This window comes from Glandiceps talaboti, chromosome 6 (genome assembly GCF_964340395.1).
Source record: "Glandiceps talaboti chromosome 6, keGlaTala1.1, whole genome shotgun sequence".
NCBI lineage: Eukaryota > Metazoa > Hemichordata > Enteropneusta > Spengelidae > Glandiceps > Glandiceps talaboti.
The window spans coordinates 25483092-25505591 of NC_135554.1; the positions used below are offsets into that span (position 1 = coordinate 25483092).

At 35.2% G+C, this 22500-nt stretch overlaps 4 protein-coding genes across 8 annotated transcripts in view; 2 read left to right on the forward strand and 2 right to left on the reverse strand.

Moving 5' to 3' along the window:
• LOC144436192 (uncharacterized) overlaps positions 1-4826 on the forward strand; it is a 12968-nt gene extending 8142 nt beyond the window's left edge. Inside the window, exons 12-16 of one of the 4 annotated variants that reach the window (XR_013480942.1) lie at positions 223-416; positions 871-1068; positions 1621-1762; positions 2761-3016; positions 4190-4320. Coding sequence is in view for 2 of the 4 variants with exons in the window: in XM_078124910.1 (XP_077981036.1) it covers positions 223-416; positions 871-1068; positions 1621-1728; positions 2873-3016; positions 4190-4228 (683 nt within the window). In the remaining 2 variants the exon portion in view is untranslated. Of the gene's footprint in view, positions 1-222; positions 417-870; positions 1069-1620; positions 1763-2760; positions 3017-4189 lie in introns of all 4 variants that reach the window. The other 3 variants (XR_013480943.1, XM_078124910.1, XM_078124911.1) reach the window with 3 other exon arrangements.
• A 621-nt stretch (positions 4827-5447) lies between these two features.
• Positions 5448-12264, reverse strand: LOC144436362 (fizzy-related protein homolog). Its single transcript, XM_078125146.1, has 12 exons — positions 12123-12264; positions 11449-11720; positions 11110-11165; positions 10583-10704; positions 10005-10215; positions 8804-9053; positions 8239-8341; positions 7688-7872; positions 7095-7328; positions 6587-6691; positions 6185-6277; positions 5448-5956 (listed from the first exon to the last, which is right to left on the reverse strand). The coding sequence occupies exons 2-12, from the start codon at positions 11521-11523 to the stop codon at positions 5915-5917; spliced, it is 1476 nt and encodes a 491-aa protein (XP_077981272.1). The 5' UTR covers positions 11524-11720; positions 12123-12264; the 3' UTR covers positions 5448-5914.
• Positions 12265-12413: 149 nt separating this feature from the next.
• Positions 12414-16010, forward strand: LOC144436275 (cilia- and flagella-associated protein 144-like). Its single transcript, XM_078125022.1, has 4 exons — positions 12414-12603; positions 13007-13066; positions 13555-13658; positions 15252-16010. Exons 1-4 carry the CDS (start codon positions 12471-12473, stop codon positions 15363-15365), a joined length of 411 nt encoding a protein of 136 aa, XP_077981148.1. The 5' UTR covers positions 12414-12470; the 3' UTR covers positions 15366-16010.
• Positions 15942-22500, reverse strand: part of LOC144436274 (putative rRNA-processing protein EBP2) — a 6847-nt gene continuing 288 nt past the window's right edge. The window contains exons 2-9 of one of the 2 annotated variants that reach the window (XM_078125021.1): positions 22342-22425; positions 21588-21745; positions 20067-20190; positions 19347-19436; positions 18579-18654; positions 18041-18152; positions 17713-17863; positions 15942-17070 (exon numbers count right to left, since the gene is read on the reverse strand). In XM_078125021.1, the coding sequence (XP_077981147.1) occupies positions 17017-17070; positions 17713-17863; positions 18041-18152; positions 18579-18654; positions 19347-19436; positions 20067-20190; positions 21588-21745; positions 22342-22425 (849 nt within the window). In that variant the 3' untranslated portion in view covers positions 15942-17016. Of the gene's footprint in view, positions 17080-17706; positions 17864-18040; positions 18153-18578; positions 18655-19346; positions 19437-20066; positions 20191-21587; positions 21746-22341; positions 22426-22500 lie in introns of both variants that reach the window. The other variant, XM_078125020.1, reaches the window with a different exon arrangement.

Below are 22500 nucleotides of genomic sequence, written 5' to 3' on the forward strand. Positions count from 1 at the left end.
TAGTTTTTCGGATTACAAATTCAAACACACTTGCAGTTAAACTTTAATAGTAAAGAATCATACGTACATACATACATACATACATACATACATACATACATACATACATACATACATACATACATACATACATACAAACAAACAAGCAACAAACAAACAAACAAACAAACAAGCAAACAAACAAACATGTGTGTAATATCGTATATTTTGATATTCTTTTAGAAAACCCCGACGATTCCCGTACTGGTAATTGTAAGGGAGAGTGGAAATCTCCATCGACTTGTGAGGGAATATCATGTGATTACCGTGTCACGTGGTCTTACGATGACAAAAACGATGACGTCACTTTCGAAATCATGACAAGTAATGCTGTCGATAAGTGGACTGGTATTGGATTCTCGAAGGATATTTCCATGGTGAGAAGGAAATAAGAAGAAATATAGAATAAAAGTTATCAATATTAAAAAAAAAATGCTTTATTGTTTTACCAGTCTGGAAGTCAAGTTTAGGAAACTTTATTACAAAATTCACTTAAAACTACGTATAATTTATGCTTGTTTTACGTCAATTGATGGATTTGTTTATTTTTTATTTTGATTTAAAGCTGAGGCTACATGTTCTGTGTTGCACCACAAATTCATGCGTAAATGTTTATACATTTTGACAAAAAACAGTACACTTTGATGAATATGACTGGCTAGGCTGTGTTTCGTTGCAATAACATAATTCGAAAAATGGAGAAAGGTAGGCCAATGGAATTGATGGAAGGAACAAGAGATTTGTTTTTCATACATGAACTTGTTGTTGTTGTTGTTGTTGTTGTTGTTGTTGTTGTTGTTGTTGTTGTTGTTAAATTGTTGACTCTCGTAGCCATACACAGATGCCGTGATTGGGTGGGTTGAAAGTGGTGGTAATTCGCCTGAAATCTCAGATCGCTGGATTGACGCAGCACGTAGTGATGGCGCTGTTCAAGATGAAAACGACGATATTCGATATAAAGCGGGGTCTATGATTGACGGGATGATGACGATGTCGTTCACAAGGAAACTGAAAACTGGAAACACACAGGTGGGTTCTCCCAACAATTGTACGAAGAGTGATATCAATATCGGAAATAAATTCATCGCTAAATACAGTGAATTAAAAATATTACACAAGCCTACATGTGACATTAGTTTCCATTGGTTACAGTTGCAAGTTACTTTGACAGTGAGTTTACACGAGACATGGTAGAATGATGTGATGCGGATCATACCATTAATGACGTTGACGTTGTTGTTGTTGTTGTTGTTGTTGTTGTTGTTGAACCTTATGATCTGATGAAGCATGTCTAGATCGTGTGACTCCACTTCTGAATCGCTCTCCACCATAGCGAAGTGGAATCATGGATATGTACTAGACAGATTAGATCTGATTTATGTTTTCATGTGTCACGTCACCGTAGTGTTTCAGACTGGCGTGATCTTAATTTTGATACAGTCATAGCAATAAAAATAAAGATAATTTTATCATTCTCTCAAACTGATCAGAAAGTATTGTCCAGATGATAAATCTGTGGACAAAACATTCCGAGACTCCTTCTACAACAATTCTGATATTTATATTATGATATTGTTACAGGATGTAGATTTCGATGGGGATGAATGTGTCTATTTCTTCTACGTTGTGTCTGGTGGTACTTTCGATGCAGTAACCAAGGTGATTTCAATCCATTCTGCCACACCAACTGTTAGTGCACAACCTATATGTATTGACGTATGTGGTAAGTTTGTGTGTGGGGGTGGGGGTGGGGTGGGGTGGGGGTGGGGTGGGGGTGGGGTGCTGATAGATCTAGAACTGTACCAACACAATTTTTTTTAAAGATTTGTATATTGTTGTTATGTTAGTTGTCGATATACTAAAGCCTTGACATACGCTTTAGTAGACACTTTGGAATGATTCTTCCAACATTCCTACACTACATAATAATAAGCTTCCTTTCCTTTCTTGTTTTTGTAAGCTACGGAGGCTTAATGAGGACACAGGAGTAGTTTTTTAACCAGCTGAGTAGTTTTTTTACAATGACAGTAATTTTTTTACAGTAGCAGTAGTTTTTTCTACAGTTGCAGTAGTTTTTTTTTTACAGTGGCAGTAATTTTTTTAACATGGCAGTAGTTTTTTTTACAGGGGCAGTAATTTTTTTTAAAGTGGCAGTAATTTTTTACAGTGGCAGTAGTTTTTTTTACAGTGGCAGTAATTTTTTTTTACAGTGGCAGTAGTTTTTTTATTTTACAGTGGCAGTATTTTTTTTTCAGTGGCAGTAATTTTTTGACAGTGGCAGTAGTTTTTTTTACAGTGACAGTAATTTTTTTTATAGTGGCAGTAATTTTTTTTACCGTGGCAGTAATTTTTTTTTTTACAGTGGCAGTAATTTTTTTTACAGTGGCAGTAGTTTTTTTTTACAGTGGCAGTATTTTTATTTCTTTTAGTTTATACACAATGTTTCAAAGCATAGATTCAGTCTATAGACCTGTTGCCAGTTCCAAGATGCATTGCGCATCTCTCCATACAATGCCATGTATTCTGTACAGGCGGAGGGGTTTGCACGCTACTCAGGGGGATGGTTGTCACATGATGGTACCCTGGGTTTACCCGTAAAACCCCACTCTGTCATTGAAGGCATTCATTCTTTGCTCTATAAAATCACCCATAATTAAAGAGATAAACATGTTTTACCATCATTTCCTGATGAAAATGTTATTTCAAACGTAACAACGCAAGCAACGTCCTCTCGCACAATGCATCTTGGAATCGGAAAATCGACTATACCTGACATGGCCTGTCCTGTACCTGACCTGTACTGCGCCGTCTTGTACCGACCTGGCTATCACAGAGCCTTGCCTCGCGGCCTCACAAGCACTACACCAAAATGGCTACAAGGGCAGATAGTCCCAGTCCCGTTGACGAGGAGTTGCTGGACTTTCTAGCGGGTCGTGGGCTTAGTGAAGAAAGGCTCATCCGATTCGAAGATGATAAGGTTAGTGTAGATTGTCCTGATGTGGGAAAGGATGCAGGGTTTCTACCAAGCTGGGTACAGCAATGACTGTGTCCGTGAGTCACACAAGGCTCAACCTACGGTTCTTTCTCATGAAATGGGCTACTTTTACGGGAAAAAACCCAACTCGATGAACTTGCTTAATATCCGGTCGTTTTACTAATATAACTGCCATTTTCTACCCACGTTGAGGGAAATTACATGTATTGACGACGACGGTGGTGGACATTTTCTGCCACTGTAAAAAAAATTACTGCCATGGTAAAAAAAACTAGTCACTGTAAAAAAAAACTACTACCACTGTAAAAAAAAAAAACTACTGCCAAGGTAAAAAAAACTACTGCCACTGTAAAAAAAAAAACTACTGCCACTGTAAAAAAACTACTGCCACTGTAAAAAAAAAACTACTGCCACTGTAAAAAAACTACTGCCACTGTAAAAAAAACTACTGCCACTGTAAAAAAAACTACTGCCACTGTAAAAAAAAACTACTGCCACTGTAAAAAAAACTACTGCCACTGTAAAAAAAAACTACTGCCACTGTAAAAAAAACTACTGCAACTGTAGAAAAAACTACTGCCACTGTAAAAAAAATTACTGCCACTGTAAAAAAAACTACTGCAACTGTAGAAAAAACTACTGCTACTGTAAAAAAATTAATGTCATTGTAAGAAAACTACTCAGCTGGCACGGTAAAAGAAACTACTCCTGTGTCCTCATTAAGCCTCCGTAGTAAGCTCTTATTTGTTTCTGTGAAGGATTTCTTATGATATTTTTCTTAAACACGTTTAAATTGTAACCATCATTCGTAGCCATAGTAACCTAGATCTCAGTCGGTAGCGTCGCTAAATGACAGATTCGCGGCGACAATGCTTGGGTGGCAATGCAATGCCTGCACCTCGAATTTTTCATTCAGACATTGCACCAGGAAATTACCATACATTCAGACATTTGGATCGCAGAGAAACTGCACACTTTACAAAGAACTATATGGACATAATATACTCACTTCAAGGCATTGACAAACATAAAGCCCGAGCTAACCTGTAGTTGAGTTTTATGTAAATAATCATAGAGATATGGAATTGTGTCTCAGGTCGTAATTTTGACATTTACTGCATTTACGATTGTAATATACTCGTTTTACTTCCACAGAAGTTAGCGACGCTACTTTATCAACCCCAATATCTGTGACGTATTTACTTGTTATCATTATGATTACCCTTGGAGGGAACATGTTTTGGCTGCACTAAAATCTCAACAGGAAAAAATGCATGGAGAGTCGATGATGGTTTGCTACACATTGGAGTGCGCCACCAACGGGGAGTACTGATGGATCTCAGCCAAAATATTGTTACTATCCAGAAATATCATTTTTGAAATTTTGGCATATTTAGCCAAAATTAACGTAAAAATCATCTTTGTACTACTTACTTACAAACAGGAGCTAACAACAGCTGATCTAATAATATGTTGATTTATCTACTAATTGCATTTATCTTTAATAGCTAATAATTGTCAAGTGTTTTAGCTTAGTACTTGTAAACAAGTTAACTTGTTGATTATCAAATTCAGATTAATACCTAATTTTCCAATGGCATGATCAACATTTGTCTTACATGTGAATATTTACATATGGCATGATCTCTCAATGTTAAATATTCAGGTGGAAAGTTCACCATGTCTTCTAGAACAATGAATCTAGGTGAGAGATCATTTATTATTTATAGCAAATTATATTTAGAATGATGACGTCACTATAATGTCAAGGTGACAACTAGAACTTATATGTTAGGGATATGGGGAAATAAAGACTCTTAGATTTGATTTACAATGCAACTGTTGGTGTATGGTGTCTTTCTCTGCCTGAGTGTAAGAGCGTACGCCGTACTTGTGAGTGATGATACCTGTGTGGCTAATTCCTAACTTAGACAAGCTCGTTAGATCCTGGTACCCTAGAAAGATAGTTAGAGTGGAGAATCGTTTACGTTCTACCAATCTACCTACAACTACACCACTTTGACACCAAATAGTAACTTTAAGGAACCCCAGAACGTAACAACATAATCATCAATGTCAGCAGTCTTCTTTATATACTGACATACAAGTACAGTCTGTTCTTTAAAAATGTAAAAAAGTTATTTAGCTCTGATAATGTTCAATCATTCTTTAAACTAATAAAATTGGGTTTGCCTACATCGGTCAACTCCTTTTCTATAGCTAGCTCAGACCGGTGAGGGCTGGCGTCAAAATGTATCTTACAGTCTAGTAAGCACTATACTAAAGACACACATTCACATCCAGTAAGAAAAACATAAATCCATTATATTTCATATGATTATGATATTTTGTTTTATTTTACAATGAATAAAAGAAAAGTATTATTAAATACTCTAGGAATATAATACACACATATCTTTCAAACAATCAGTGACGCTTAATTAAACAGCTTGTTTTTTTTGTTTACAAATGATAAAAACAAAAATTAAACAAAGTTTGAAATCAAAAGACAACGTTTAGGACCCCAAATAATAAGGATATATATATATATCTGTGTTACTCGGCAGTGCTGAGTGTTTTTGACTTTATAAAACAACTAAAGTAAAATTGTTTTTTAAAAAAAGACAGGCTTAAATTCACCTTGTCTTTGGTGTACACTTTAAAGTCCTTACAAAATACTGTAATCACAAATATGAGTACTTGTATCTAATACTGCAGCATGGCTATCATGATTAGCTGCTTTACAGAGTTTGTTGAGCTGATAGAGTTTTATTCTTGATTTGTAAGTTTCTTATAAAATACAGCAATAAAGTTTGAAGGTCAGTATGACATGATGATCAACTACAATGGTTGTAGTCCATGTAACATATCCATTTCCTTCTATCGTATATGGTTGAATAAATTCAACACTGACTTGGACTCCTACAAAACACAAAGGAATAATATTTGTAATTAGTTTAGGACAAATATGGTAAAAATCATTGCAATATACATTCAACTACAATCCAGATACAAACTGAGTGATTAAAATTCTTGTTGATTGCAGCTAACACAAGAGGATATCTATTCTATATCATATGGTCTCTGATATGTAGCTAACACAAACATTCTTAAAGAAACAGTAGGAAAAGAATTTATTTGATGTGTTACCTTTGTTGATCTTGTTTTACTAAACACATTCCAGAACCTTAGAGTTTCATCTCCAGCACCTGTTACTATTGCTTCACCATCAGGGGACATTGCCTGTAGAAGGGGCAAAGATATGGTGAGAAAACATTGATAGAACAAATATAAACATTAAAAGAAAGATAAAATTGTTTTGTAAATCTACAAACCAGCACACAGCAATCTAGATTAAAGTACATCTTGAAAGTGTACTCTCCATTTTGTGTGGTCGTTGGTATTAGAGGATATTGATGCATACTTTGGTTAAAGAACATCAAAATCTACATTGTAAACTATTAAACTTAGATTGCTGCTCAATCAGGAGAATCTGAGTAACACAAAATGACAACCAATTCGATTATCAGAAGAACTCCAATTCCTACTTACCAGATAAAGTACCCTGAATGAGTGTCCTGTCAATTTAGCCACTTGAACCAATGATGGGTATTTCCATACTAATATCTGATTTTGACTGTAACCATGGGTACTAACCTGTAAACAAACAAACAAGTAAATTCTAAGAATTAGACCTCAGAGTTCAACAAATTACAACACATCAAACTATTGACAATAATACTACTTTGATGAATTTGATGAAATGTGACAATGATGAAACAAGAAAGACTTTTATAACTGATCATTGATCAACGACATAATGGCTTGATAAGCAAAGCGTGGAAATACAAAGAGCGAGTCAGATTCATTTCATATGCCTGTAACATCCACAAAATGAACAAATTTTGATGAAATTATATTTTAAATTTTAAATTTCATGTGAAATATAGATATTGTTATAGGTGACAATCTCTACATCCTTGTGTAAGATGACCTACCAGTATCTCAGATTATTTTGTGTACTGATTAAAAAAAGTTAGAAAAGTTAAAGTATTCTTACCAGTTCATTGGCATGTTTGGACCATGCTAGGTTACACACTTGAGAACCAGTGTCCACACACTGTAAGGGTTGACATGTTAATGTATTCCAGAATCTTATACATCTATCTGCAGTACCACCACCTGATGCTAGTAGTCCATGTTGATGTGGTGACCAGGCTATGGCCTTGACTGCTGCTAGATGCTCTGTATACTGCTGGACTGGTGAAAGACTTGATGTGTTCCATACAAATAACTAGAACCAACAAAAATATACACAAAATAAAGTTAACATTGTTCTAAATAGAGAAATCCTGACTTATATACTATGTAGGGTGGTTGCTGACACACTAATCTATAAGGCATTGGATGGACACTGAGTATCCTATACATTGGAATTCATATTATCCTATGTAAGCTATGTATAATATCAAAGTGTTGTTGGTGTAAAAAGTTATATCAACAACACATTACAATATGTTGTTGTATCTTCTGGTTGAATAAAGATCAATCAATCAATTTTACTGTGAAAATGATAATTTCAAACTTGACACATCTGACCTGATATTAAATAATGTAGTACATGTATTTATTATTTACTGTATAAATGCTTACCTTATTATCATTGCCTCCTGATGCCAGGTGTTGGTGGTCAGGTGACCATTTCAAACCACACACTTCTTGTTTGTGTCCTTGTAGTTTTCTTTCCGGTACAACACACGGAGTTCTGACATCTCGTTGTAGAATCAATCTATCACGACTTCCGGACGACAGAATGTCTGCATTCCAAGCCAGTGCACCTATCAATATATAGATACTTTATTATTCTACAGTTCTTTTGTATATTTGACTGAAGTGCAATTTGTACTGTCATGAATGCATTAAAGATGTTTAAACTCAAAGGAAATATGGTTTGTTTCTGTGAGAAGGGACTACAAGATAAGTGAATTTGGCTTTTTGGAAGATGATAAACCATTAGTTGTCACTTTACTGCATATTTGTTATCACTTCTTGAAATGCCATTCAAACTTTATAGAGGTTTATTTGAAAGTCCACACTTCCTGTGCAAAAGCTGCTTCTGGATGGCGCCCTCTAGTGACCACATTAACGATTCTTTTATCTTTCTCACTATGGCATATGCATAGTATGAAACCAACACTACTTACCAACTCTGGCTGAATGGCCTTCTAATGTAGACATTCTTTTCTGTGCTAGAGCATCCCAAACTTGTACAAAACCTTTATGGGTTCCAACGGCAACCAGGTTTCCCTGTGAAAACAAAAAAAAACCTACATGTTAAGAAATATTAAACCCCTCTTACCAATTCTTAAAGTTCAGTGTTGTGTTTTAAATAATGGTAAAGTTATCAATACTTTAAGTTTATGTATTACCATAGACCCTCCTTTGGTAGAGGAACTATGGTATTACATTGTTATGTAAAATATATTCACTTCAAGCATTCACAACTTGACAAGGTGAAACGAACTCAAAACATTGGCTAGGAGGGAAATAGTGCAGCTATATTTCTGTTCTTTTTTATTGAAATACTAAAAATACTCTTGAATACTGGCAAAACATGTCTACTTGTTATGGCTGGCCCACCCTTACATCCAAATATGCACTCTTTGAGAGATACTAAAGATTTTATACATATAAACTTTATACAAATGTATATACAAAATCTTTAGTAACTCTCAGAGATAAAATTGTCTGCTTATGAATTCTACTTACCCGTTCATTCCATGATACTGATGTTACAGAATCACCATCACAGGATAAATCACACAGCCTTGTAACTTGACTAGTACAAGCACTCCATAGATACACACATGTACCTAAACCAACACTCAGTATATTACTAGAAGACCAGTCCACTAGATTCAAATAGAAATCATCCTGGAGTTCTGGTGCATCTAACACTTTAAAAGGAATCTTTGAAATTTTTCTTGTTTGTTTACGAGGTGACCTAAGAAGTTTTTGACTGACGGGAAAAAGAAAGAAGGAGTTTGGTCAGTGATCAACAATTCTCTTCAAAGTGATACAGATTAATAATGTAATAACAAGTTGATCCATTTCAAGAACCAATGATAGATAAATGATAGTTATATTCAAAAGATGTTAGTCTACAAGATATGACATCTTGTGCCATGCTATCAGCTAACATACAGGGCCTGATAGGGCTGACATGTGTCTGCTCCTAGTTACAGGTTGGGAAGGGCCTGATAGGACTGACACACAATGTATAGTATTACAGTCTACATCAACACATGTACAATACAAGTTAGTGTTTATTACATGTATCAATATGTCAAAATGTCAAATCATCTCAAAATACACCAAGTACACTCACAGACCCGCCATCACGGTGGAGGGTCTATGGTCCACACTGATAAACTTGATATAATATTGACGAGTAAAGACCATATGCAGCTTGTTTCATGTTAACGTTCACTGGCTCTGTTTGATACAACCACACAGACATCAATACAAAACTGCAAGTTCTACACTTTTAAGATAGCAAGAATTGAATGAATAAGTTTCTTGTGACAGTTTGTCTAATGTGTCAACATGCCGACATCAGATGCAGACACCAAAACAATGGTGCCAGCATGTCTGTGTCTCATGCAGTATGTTTAATGGTTTATTTCATTTAGACAAACTGTACAGTAGCAAGAAATTGTGATTGTAGTAGAATGTACAGTTTCTTATTGTATGGTTGTATTAAACAGGATCAGTGAATGGTAACATGAAATGTGTTGTAGGTTGTTTGAGCCGTGAACTAATTTAGTGTATTTTCCTACCCAATTCATGATTCCATTAAAAAATACCTACAGTGATTATGATAGTTAAATATCTTTTCCACCATTCTCAAACACACAATCATCATCATACTACATACAAACCAGAATTGATATACAATCTATCCCCTTACCTTTTATTTCCTACAGGAGATAGTGAGTATGGAGAAGAATCTTCATCAGCCTCTGAACAAGGTCTCTTAGCCTGACTTTTAAATCGAAATAAATTCCTACTTTCTGGACTGTTCATTGAAAGCCTTCTGTCTTCAGTCTGGGGGTCTTTTATCTTTTCTATACTGGCTCCTAGCAATTCATTCTTCAACAGACAATTGTATGCCAAACCATCTGATTCAAATACAACAAAACATTTATCAAAAGTAAGTCAAATCTACCTCTCACCTCTGACCACATTGTTTTCACACTATGATACCTATACCTGTAAAGAAGTGGCAATATGAAAATGAACATGTATAAATTGTCACTTTTTACAATTTCCAAGATTCTGTGTTCTAAACCCTTGGATATGTCAACAGAAACAAATATATACACATGATATGAATTTGAGGAATAAACAAAAGTTTTGTTGAAACTCCGTAGAAAGAGTTGCATTTCAAGTGTGGTGTTTATGAGCAAACTATTTACAAGAACATTCTAGGTTTTGTCTAGGACTCCATCTAATAATACTCTATACGTTCAATACTGGTAATCTTACCTTTAGCAGCTTCTGAGTGTGCTTCTCTGGCTTTCCGTGTAGTAGTTGGTGATTCTTTTGTTGGTTCTTGAATTAAATTAAAACCTACATGCCAATTGGCTATGGCTCTGCTAGGTATAAACCTAAATATCAACATACAAAAATAGCAATATAATCAAGAAACATATAGAGTATGGTGAACAGAAAGGGTTTGATGTTTGTTACATTAATTCACGACAAAAGTGTTAGCTTGAGAAAGGTTATTCAAAGTTTGGGATACATGCAACATTGTCACAGGATGTGAAAAATTAACACTAACAATAATAAGACGAATCAACACAATTCGTTCATCATGTTATTGAGGGACTATGGATCAAAGGTTGGATGTGTGTGAAAGGTGATAGAAAGCCTTTGTTTTCAAGCTTTAAGTATCTAGTTTGCAAATTCATAAGAGTGTGAAAGTGTTCACAAGGCAGTGGCACAGTTGTATTCTTGACAAAGACAAGGATTCCAGAGTACCTTATGTGGCAAGTGTATAAAGTGCTCACCTATCACTGTATTTTTCACGAGTTGGTGAGATCATTGCATTTGGAGACTTGAGTGGCTGTAAGAAAGTCAGAAAGTATAATTAGTTATAAACAATCTACTCATAGTCATACATATTGATTTATTGTCCATAATTGTTCAAAAGTTGTGAACGTGAAGGTGAACAGACCATTATGAACAGACCTGTTACAGTGCTAGGAACCCCATTGTATTCTAGACATGTGATCATTTCCTGTTCCATTCAAATCAAAGTAAAGATTGCACCTCGTAGACGACAACCAGACAATGCTGGCAGTGGTACATGTGGACATAAAGTGAACATACAATGTAGCAATACTTACAGATGTTACTGGTGAACCAACTGAACTCTGTCCATTCTGCTGTCTCAAAAGTCGACTTTCATATTCCTGGTCCATATTTCTAGGACACTTACTATAATGGCAGAACTCGGCTAGAAAGGGTATTGCACACGGACTCCAAGCTGATAAACAACACACACTTCTGGAAGTACTGACTGTTACCAGTAAATATTTGTGACGTTCACTTTGTAAATATTATTAGTTTATTATCCTTGTTGCAAAATCCGATTTCAAATACTATGCCATTGTGATATCTGAAATATGAATAATATAAATCATGATAGTCTGAGAAATATCACAAAAGTACATTGGTTGTAAGTGGACTATTGGTCCCTTTATACTAGAACATTTCTGCCATCACTGGCATCAGGAAATGGTTACAACTTACAAGTGAAACACTGAATGAAAATTGTCATGTCGAAATTTCCATAGCATATTTGGCAAACCCAAAAGAATGCAAAACGTATATAATCGCCAATGGGAATGACAAACATCACTAAAATATAGTATCTATGATAAAATACTTCATATTGTCGCAAAACACTGAGGACTGGGAAATTGGAAATGAAAAAAATGCCATGTATGCGAAATCAAAACATTCGCCGCCGTAAAACGACGCTACCGAAATCTTCCAAAAACAACGGTCCTATACGTACCTTTGATCACAATATTACATATATGTAGTCCAGTGATGATGACGGAAAGGTTAATGCGTATTTTAAGTATATCAGCCTCGAGAAATGGTAAATTTTGATATAACAATTTAGCGTTTGTCAGAATCAAAGGAATATACAACAAAGTATGGCGTCTGAAATCAGCGTTTGAGGAGAGAAATGCGGACGCCCAAACAGCGCCCTCTAAAGCGTTCGTTGATTGGACGGATGGGGTCGCTCTTCTAGGCAACCGTTGCCAGGTTGACGTCACAAGCAGTAAATAAATAGGTCATAGATTGTGAATAGAGTTCTTATCGTCTCACCAAATATCGGCTAGAAAATCCGTCCAAAATGGCTAAACCTGTGGTCACTAAAGAACCAGTGAACATCGTACACCAGAGTGCAATTCTAGAAGAAACTATTAAGAAGGAGCAAAGACACCAAAAGCTGTACACGACGTATAGTGTCAATCCATTCAGAAAAAGTAAGTCGTGGGACACATAATATGGCGCGACACCACCATCTTTGGGGACACGGTTCTATTGTTTGTTTACGATTTGTGTTTTGTCCTTGGCTAGGTTATGAATGCCCAGCGAAATTTCGAAAGTTAATTCCATAAAAATCGTAGCTGTCCAGATCTTAGCTAAAATACAATCAGGATTATTAGCCATTTTCTTTAAAATTATACAATCGGTATCAAATATTGACACAAGAAGCTTAAAATCAAATTAAATAGTGAGAATTTAAGTGACACGTATATAATGATGAAGTGTCGGTAACCAGAGGCCCGGGGTATATGCGGTAACCGAGTGATGGCATGTGGTGGTAAACTGGTCTGTCTCTTTATATACAACTATACCTAAATCAACTGTTATTTCTCTTTGCAGTGTATACATTGACTGGTAAACCAAACTCACTACATGATTCTGCTGATGGAGAGGAAGATGGTATGTACATATATTACTATATTACAGCAATTTATAATGCAATGAAAACAAAAAGAGATTATAATTGCTCTCTGTATATATCTAAACTCATGTAAAAATAGTTAATCAACAAAATTGTAGTGTTGTTCAATATTTTTATTACACTTATGTACCCAAATAGAATTGTCAATTTTCTATACGTGTGTAATAAAGTTATATCATCATTCAATAGGTTCTTGTTCTATTTTGGCCTGCTGGCATGAGGGTAAAATGCTACTGTAGATACTGAGAATTGGGCTTGTTTATTCAGTTGTCCAAGATCAAGTTTTACACAACACTTTCTACTTTTTTTTCATCAAAGGTCTTCATTCAGTTCACACTTGTTATTTTTGTTCAGTTTATGACATTGTATAAGTTAAAGTGGAAACACATCATTGCAGTGGTATACAGATTGTCAACTCTGATGTTTAAATATTATGTTATTGTATTTCATTTATATTTTTTGACAGATAACTTCTTAAAAATCATTCACCGTGCCCATCAAGAGCCAGTCAAAAAATACACTTTCCCTCAAACAGAAGCTCAGGAGTATGGTTGGATATCAAGACCACTTGTAAGTATCTGTCACACCTTTCAGTGAATGGAATCTTCCAGGTCACCGGGGTCACTCCAAATCCTCACTTGCAAGATGTCACTATTTCAAATCAAAAGTAAAAATAACCAAGTGTAGTTTGTCCTGTGCAGTAATTGATAAATTATGTGGTCATCTCGAGACTGTAAAAGTTTACACTAGAATTGAATTTGAAGGTTTTTTTTTGTATAAGTACATTGTACAATGATGTTGCACATCCTGGTGTTGTCAAATTAAAAGGATGTTTGATGATAACATACCTGTGTAGATACAAAGGATATGTGGATATTGTAAACAGACTTGTAGGATTTCATTAATATATCAAATTAGATCCTGTTAGTATGGAAATCCTGTTGATATCATTGGTTGGTTTCTACTATTATACCATTGCTAGTGACTCTCAGACTTAGATGAGTTTGTTTGGTTTTTTGTTTGTTTGTTTGTTTTTTGTTTTTGTTTTTTGTTGTTTTTTTTTTTGGGGGGGGGGGGTGTTTCTAATATCAGATGACTAATTCCATATACATATAATACCTATTCTCGTAAACCAGAGCTAATATATCTTCCGTGACACCGAAAACTATCAAAATATCTTGATAATTGGTGTTGGACTGTTATAAAAGAGGCTGTGGTTTACAACGATAATACCAAGTCAAAATTCTTCCTCCGTAACATAAAAATTATGAAGTCAAAGAATTTACTGATTGGTAAAATTAAAAAAAAAGTATGAGTCTGATTGCTTTCTTATGTTTGCAAGGTATTAAAAGTTACCTGTGATCTGTGATACACCAGTACTGTTAGATATTGGTGTCTTTGTATTTGTCATCACCTTACTATGTCACCTTTAATTTCATTAACATTCCTCCCCAAAGTGCAAGTTTATTCTATTCAGTATTGACATGATGAATAGTTTGTTTTATTGGTGAAAGTTGGTGAAACCATAAACTAGGTTCATCCTACCTTCTTGTATTAATACAAAGTATTCTCTCATTAGTGAGAGTTATAATGATTAGAAAGAATCATTCAGTTTTACAGGACCAACCTTTTTCTGTAGCTCTGCCAGACAACTTTTCATCGCATACATTTTAATCATATTACAATACTGGCCTTTCATGGAACCTTTGTGGCCTCCATATCAATGCCATGTCATTGGGTATCATCATTTGTGGATACATGCATAAGCCAAAATAAATTGTTTCTAATAATCCGACCAATCCTAGTTTAAACATTTAAAACAAAAAAGAACAGAAATTCTGTCTTCTTGACCTTCATGCATATCTGTTTTCTTTCCCCACATATTTCATCAAAGTATCACAGAAGTGGCATACTGACTGACATTACGTTTGGTTTTGGGTTGAAGCAATATTTTCAAAAATAAAAATATATTAAAATGAAAATCCTCTGCTACCTACCCTATTTTCTGAGTAAATGTAATATCGGAAATACACATTAATTTTTTTCTGCCAAAGTTCACTGAGGTAGCCTCTAAGACTAACCATAGACCCTCCACCTGGTCTATGCTTTAACCAAGTCTTTCCTTCAATCATGATTTAACATTTGTTATTGTTAATTTGACAGATTCCACAGGACCGAGAAGACAAACGACTTCACTTCCCAAGACAGAACTCAGAAATAACCAAATACATGGATGCAGCATGGAGAATGAAGGAACAGCAGGAAAATCTTCAGTGAACTTTGACCTCAACACAACTCTGTCTGAACACTCACTGTTGAACACAGTTACTTCTCCCATGTTTGTAAATCTAAATTGATTGCACTGATTACTGATTAGCAAAATTCAAATATTGTATATGGATCCTTACTGCCGCTTTTCCCTCAACTTTTTTTATCTTTTTCTCTTTGAAATTATAGAAAAAGAATAAAGTAGGTCCGTCCAATTAGTGGTGGTGTAGTAAAGGTTGCATCTTGCATGTTGTGATATGACTTATAACCAATAGAGATACATCTTACATGTTGAACGCGTGATACCACTAATAACCAATAAGGGTACATTTTACATAGTGATAGGACCAACAGCCAATAAGGGTACATCTTACGTGTGATACTGGTAATTGGACCAATAAGGGTACATCTTACAAGTGGTGATAGGACTGATAACCAAAGTCATACCTTGGTGCAATATGGGCTTTTCAGCGTGCGCTGCATTTTATTTTGGATTCTTACCTCAAGGATTTACCAAACAGATGATGTTTTGACAATTCAAAAATATTTTATTGTAGAAAAGAGGAAAAATGGTACAATTGTACAACGTAGAACTGGTATATGGTGTATATTTACTGCAATGTTTTCCATTAATACAGAAATAAAGACCATTGTATAGAGTATTTTTGTTTGATGTCTTTATTTATTCTCCTGTTGCGAAGGTTATTTTGTCATAATCATTGTCAGACTGGTTGTCATTTATTTTACAACCAAGATCATTGATGTGTTTAAAGTACAGTCTGCTTAATATCATGCATCGTCATAAACCACAGCCTCTTTTACCGCACTGCCAAGTGACCATGGTTCCATTCATATACAAATGTCACAGTGTCACAGAACAGCTCTGGTTTGCAAGAATAAATATCATTGTTATTGACTCAATAATCAACTCTTTTAGTAAGAGCCAGGGTGCCTATTTATGCGTTTAGTAATTGCATGAGTGTGAGTACAATATCACTTATTAACTGAAGTGATACCCCAATCAGATTACCAGACACAACACTTTCAATGCTAGAAATAGTTCGGCTTTATTTGAAACAATGTCATCACTGAATAAAACCATGTCTCTAAATGTTACATTGTAGAAATTCTGTCTGTACCATTTACACTTTATTGATACATGTAACAAATATATACGATGATGCTTGCTCTAAGTCTGAGTGACATTTAGTCAAAGAATGACTTCATTATAATGATCTTGGTTGTAAGATTGTAGCTGTATACATGCCATGGTTATACCTAATCCTGCTAATAAGTTGACACTAGCAGCACTGAGGATCTGTCTTCCAAGTTACAGTCACATTAAATCAACATAAAATCTCAGTATTCAGCGGTGACTTATTATTTATAGTTGGGTATTATTTATTGGGGTGAAGAGCTCTTCAAAGAACATAGACTTTCTAAAGAAGAGTACCAGCAATGATGTACTAGTAGAACAAAAGTCTGTGTTCCTTATTAATTCACCAACAAATCAGATGGTAATGGTAGATGGTGTAGTAGTAAGTTGTAGCTGTTAGGTATGCCATGATGAGGCATCCTCACATATCAGTCAACCCTGTTCACCAGTGAGGGCAGGGCAACACGATGTATCTTATCATCTACACATCATGGTGAATCAGTACTATCTTCTTGCTTTCACTCTTGATTTCTGTCTTCTGGCTTTACCAAATCTCTTCTGACCACCCTGTCAATGACAAAAGAAATCAGTCAAGGTATATGATATATTTATCTTATCATATTGGCACATACTAGTTGCAATAACACAAAGTGATATAAGACGTTGTGGTAGCACACAATGGACATATGATGAGAAAGTTGTGAGGATTCCAAAAACTTACCATAACTTGAACATGTCATGTATTTGTTTGAACCCTTTCAATCACTAGCATTAAGATATCCTATACAGTTAGTATCTTGCATAACGTACTGTCCTTCACCCTTGCCTTCAATAGTATGTTTGGATATAACAGAATAGAAATTGATGCGACTCCATTTGATATAGTAGTAGCAGTGGACCAAATGGCATAACATCATTACACGGATGACATCTGAGTGATTCTGACAAAAGCTATGTAGTTGCTTCAAAAACTAGATTCCAGTAAGGTAACTTACTACTACTATGTTCGGATATCTTTAAACTTATATTATATTACATATTTTCATCTTATTTTGTATTGGTTTCTATTGCTATATTTTAAAAAGGTAACACAATAGAAGGAACAGAAAAACACAGAAAAGAAGTAGTGAAGCTGTTTGTTAAACTTTGACATACAATAGCTTTAATATAGACTGGCACACTCCATGGCCTCACCTTAGCTTTACCCTTGCCACCTTGCTTTCCTTTACTGTGTTTAAATGTCCTAAACTTTGAAGTATCTGCAGCACTCTCAGCTGTGTTATATTTGGACCGTTTTTTCTGACCACCAAGGCCAAACTTCTTGTTTTTGAATGTCCTCTTTGGATTTGGTCTGCAAACAAACAAAACCATGTAAAAATTGCATTTACAGTAAACTTGAACAGACAGGTAAGAACAGTCCTAAAAAAAAACTGTGGTAATTGACTTTCTAAAATGACCTATACTTTCATAGTTATTACCAAGTATTGCGTAGGATGATACATGGTTTAGTAAAACAGTCACAACTTACCCTGGTTTGCCAGATACCTGTGTTTCTTTCTTGGCCTTCTTTCCCTTTCCTTTAAAATCTGATGGTGGCATTATATTGATATCATCTGTAAAGTTAAGTTTATCTTTCTGGCCTGCAAAGTCAAACAAAAACGTGACATGTACACGGTCTGCTAGTCGAACACCAAGACATTTACTGCGAAACCATGGACTGTGATATATAAAATGTTTCCATGGTAACCATTGGAAAGCGTGCTGAACAGGGATAGGAAAGGGTTTCACCAGTAGTTTGTCATTCATTTGTAAACCTAGTTTACAATCTCATCAATGCAACTATTAATAATGGCTACTACGTACACTGGTATGTAAACTTTTCAATCTAAAAACAAATAAATAAAAACTTTCTCATATAAATACAGAGTGGAGTGGATTGTTTGTTTTGCTAAAATACACAAACAATTTGTCCTTTCCTACAAATGTCAATAACATTATAATTTGGGAGATGTGTCAAGTCATGTACTAATGCTAAATCTAGTGTCATATTGAACAAAAGAATTTACCTTTTCTGAATTTTTTAACAGATTCAAGAAGTTCTTTCTTTTCTTTCCTTCGTTTCTGAAGAACTTCTCGTTGCACCTGAAACAAAGAACCCCATAAATTATTGTGAATGACAGTACATGTCAGTGTAAACTGTGTCAACATTGGTATCACCCGAATGTTGTTTTGTTGAATGTTACATTTCAGCAAGTCCATCCTGTAATCTATAAATCTATGTAGCAACCAAAAGACTGCCTAATGTAGCACTATTTTACAAATTTGACATACTTTAGTTAATCCCAAATTCTAAAAGATGGTACGACTATTCCTTTAAAAATGAGATTCTGTCAAGATGTGTTGAACAGTGACGAGTATACTTTATGTAAAGAATACCTTGTCACACGAATTTTTTGTTGGAGGAAATGAGGTAATATCACTTCATAGTGTACCACAATAATCCTATTATTCTGATCATATTTTAACTTCTCTGCAGTCGAATTAATGGATTTATAATCAAATCTCAAATTATTTGAAAGTAGTCAAATGTTGCTATTGGTCACCATTTTGATTTGCAGTTTGAAAATGACTTGTATAATAGCCCATAATATTGATCAGGAAGACACTGCTTTGTCATTCTTAGCTATTTTGACCTCTAACTATGGTACATGTTATAGTTAGCATACAATACATATTTTACCTCAAAGTATGGTATATGTTATAGTTAGCATACAATACATATTTTACCTCCAAGTATGGTACATGTTATAGTTAACATACAATACATATCTTACCTCTTTTCCATATTTTCTGAGGTCTCTTAGCTTCTTTGCTTTCTCAGATCTTTCCATTGCCAACTGTTTACTTAGTAGTTTCTGTCTGACCTGAAAGATGACAGTAATATCATGTTACATACTAGTACTTTGTTATATTGCAACATGTACATTTGTACATGTGGTGTTTGATACAACTTAGTCTGTAAGATACGCCATGTCGGGGCGCCCTCACACATCAGAGGCTGGTGAGTGCAGAGCGACATGATATATCTTAGTCTATATACCACTCTGTATTATCAAAACATAGGGTGTTGCTATGGGTGGTACAGGTATAATCTAATAATGTTCCCCATTCATTTTACCAGTGTTCCTTACCTATATCTTGTTAAGGTGGCAAGTAGGTACAGTAGGTACATCTACCTGTGTTACCCTGTCACTGCACCCATAGACAGTGGAGGTGAAACCACAATAAAATATGCTTCACCAGGGTTCCCTACCAGTGTTTTGTTAAGGTGGTAAATAGGTAAATCTACCTGAGTTCCCCTGCTATTTTACCAGGGTTGGCGAATCAGTATTTTGTTAAGGATGGTAAGTAGGTAATATTTACTTGAGTTCCACATTCATTTTACCAGGCCAACCAGTGAATTTGTTAAGGGTGGTAAGGGAGCAAAATTTTGACCCCCCCCAGTTAATCATATCTTTAGTGTACAGACTGTACACTAGTAAACAGTGACCTACCTTTCTCATGTGTTCATCTGATTTGGCCATTTCTGCAAAGTAGTCTTCTGGTCTTCTTGTGGGTATATTTAATTTTCTCAATTTTGGCAGTGCTTCCAGCACAGCTGATTGTGCCTGGTGATAACTGTACAAGAATAACATTATGTTAGTAATCAAAGGTACCACATAGAAGACTGGTTTATAAAGTATATACTCACATCTGTACTACTAGTCTGTAAGATAAGATATTCATGCCATGCTATCAGCTATCACTCACATCTGTACTACTAGTCTGTAAGATATGACATTCATGCCATGCTATCAGCTATCACTCACATCTATACTACTAGTCTGTAAGATATGACATTCATGCCACACTATCAGCTACCACTCACATCTGTACTACTAGTCTGTAAGATATGACATTCATGCCATGCTATCAGCTACCACTCACATCTGTACTACTACTAGTACTAGTCTGTAAGATATGACATTCATGCCATGCTATCAGCTATCACTCACGTCTGTACTACTAGTCTTTAAGATAAGACATTCATGCCATGCTATCAGCTATCACTCACATCTATACTACTAGTCTGTAAGATATGACATTCATGCCACACTATCAGCTATCACTCACATCTGTACTACTAGTCTGTAAGATATGACATTCATGCCATGCTATCAGCTACCACTCACATCTGTACTACTACTAGTACTAGTCTGTAAGATATGACATTCATGCCATGCTATCAGCTACCACTCATGTCTGTACTACTACTAGTACTAGTCTGTAAGATATGACATTCATGCCACACTATCAGCTACCACTCACATCTGTACTACTACTAGTACTAGTCTGTAAGATATGACATTCATGCCATGCTATCAGCTACCACTCATGTCTGTACTACTAGTCTGTAAGATATGACATTCACTCACATCTGTACTACTAGTCTGTAAGATATGACATTCATGCCATGCTATCAGCTACCACTCACATCTGTACTACTAGTCTGTAAGATATGACATTCATGCCATGCTATCACCTATCACTCACACCTGTACTACTAGTCTAGTCTGTAAGATATGACATTCATGCCATGCTATCAGCTATCACTCACGTCTGTACTACTAGTCTGTAAGATACGGCATTCATGCCACGCTATCAGCTATCACAAATTCAAGCCTGATAGAGCTGACCAACATGACATATCTTACAGTGAGTCGATCTATATTCCAGTCCCCTTTGATTCAAAGGAGGCCTCAATTGAAACACACTGGGTTATGATCATTCTAATGTTACTGTAGTGAACTACTTATTATTTTTATTTTTCTAAATTTTATATGCAGTGAAGCAAATTGATGATTCTCTCAAGTACCCACAAGTAACTTATTCAATCAAAAGTAAATTTTACTTGTATTTAAATTCGAGCAAAAAAGGCATCATTGCAGGGCTGCAAACTGGTCACTGTTATTCTGGTCAGCTGTCAGGATAAACATTTGAGTTTGAGTTTCATAATATGTCCAATAAATACTTACAATTTTATCTCTCTTTTGAAATCATTATTCATAGTATCAGTATCATCAGTCTCACTTTTCTCCGTCTTCTCATCATCTGCTGACTTCGCAGTTATTTCCATTCTTTCGATCCAATCAAGATCCTTCTTAAAATTTTCAATTTTTTCTTGTAATCCATTCTACAACAGAACATAAAATATGTAGAATAATTGTATGCTAATTTTTAATAGTTGAACTTGATGCTCATAATTTCTCTAAAAGTATTAAAAGGTAAAATCAATTTAGTCATTTAATTTTTTGCCAGTGGAATTTTTATACTTTTTGTCTAAACATAATTGTTGAACATGTGTATGTGCATATACACATGTATGCATATATGTTATGTATGTATGTATGTATGTATGTATGTATGTATGTATGTATGTATGTATGTATGTATGTATGTATGTGTGTATGTATGTGTGTGAATGTGTGTGTGAGTGTGAGTGTGTGTGTGTGTGTGTGAATGAATGTATGTGTGTGTCTGTGTGTGCATTTGCATTAGTAGAGGTATGCATGGTTTGTTTGTTTTTTGTCAATTTGTTTGTTTGTTTGTTTGTTTGTTGTATCATTTCAGGTCTTGTGCCTAAAGATATGAAGATAAAACAATTCCTTTGCCAAACTAATGTGACACTGAAACCAACGTTCACGTTTAGTTCAAACTCAGACCACTTTTAGTGGTAAAATATTTACAATGTATAATGCTAGTTATCAGTTACATGTGTTGTTGACTTACCACGTTGTTCACATACTGTCGTGGAGCACGTGTTGGAACGTACAGTCCGGGTTTCATTTCCCCTCGACTGAAAGCAAGCCGCAACTGTAACGAAAAAATCAAACAAAGATCAGATTTTCATGATCACAGTTTTCACATTAGAATATACTTCACGTAACG

Coding starts and splice junctions, on each gene's coding strand:
- LOC144436362 (XM_078125146.1), bottom strand. CDS start 11,523: ATGGACCAGGAATATGAAAGTCGACTTTTGAGACAGCAGAATGGACAG. Junction 6,692..7,094: donor CCAAACATGCCAATGAACTG/GTAAGAATACTT, acceptor GTTTGTTTACAG/GTTAGTACCCATGGTTACAG. Junction 6,278..6,586: donor CATTCAGGGTACTTTATCTG/GTAAGTAGGAAT, acceptor CCCCTTCTACAG/GCAATGTCCCCTGATGGTGA.
- LOC144436275 (XM_078125022.1), top strand. CDS start 12,471: ATGGCTAAACCTGTGGTCACTAAAGAACCAGTGAACATCGTACACCAG. Junction 12,604..13,006: donor TGTCAATCCATTCAGAAAAA/GTAAGTCGTGGG, acceptor TTCTCTTTGCAG/TGTATACATTGACTGGTAAA. Junction 13,067..13,554: donor TGCTGATGGAGAGGAAGATG/GTATGTACATAT, acceptor ATTTTTTGACAG/ATAACTTCTTAAAAATCATT.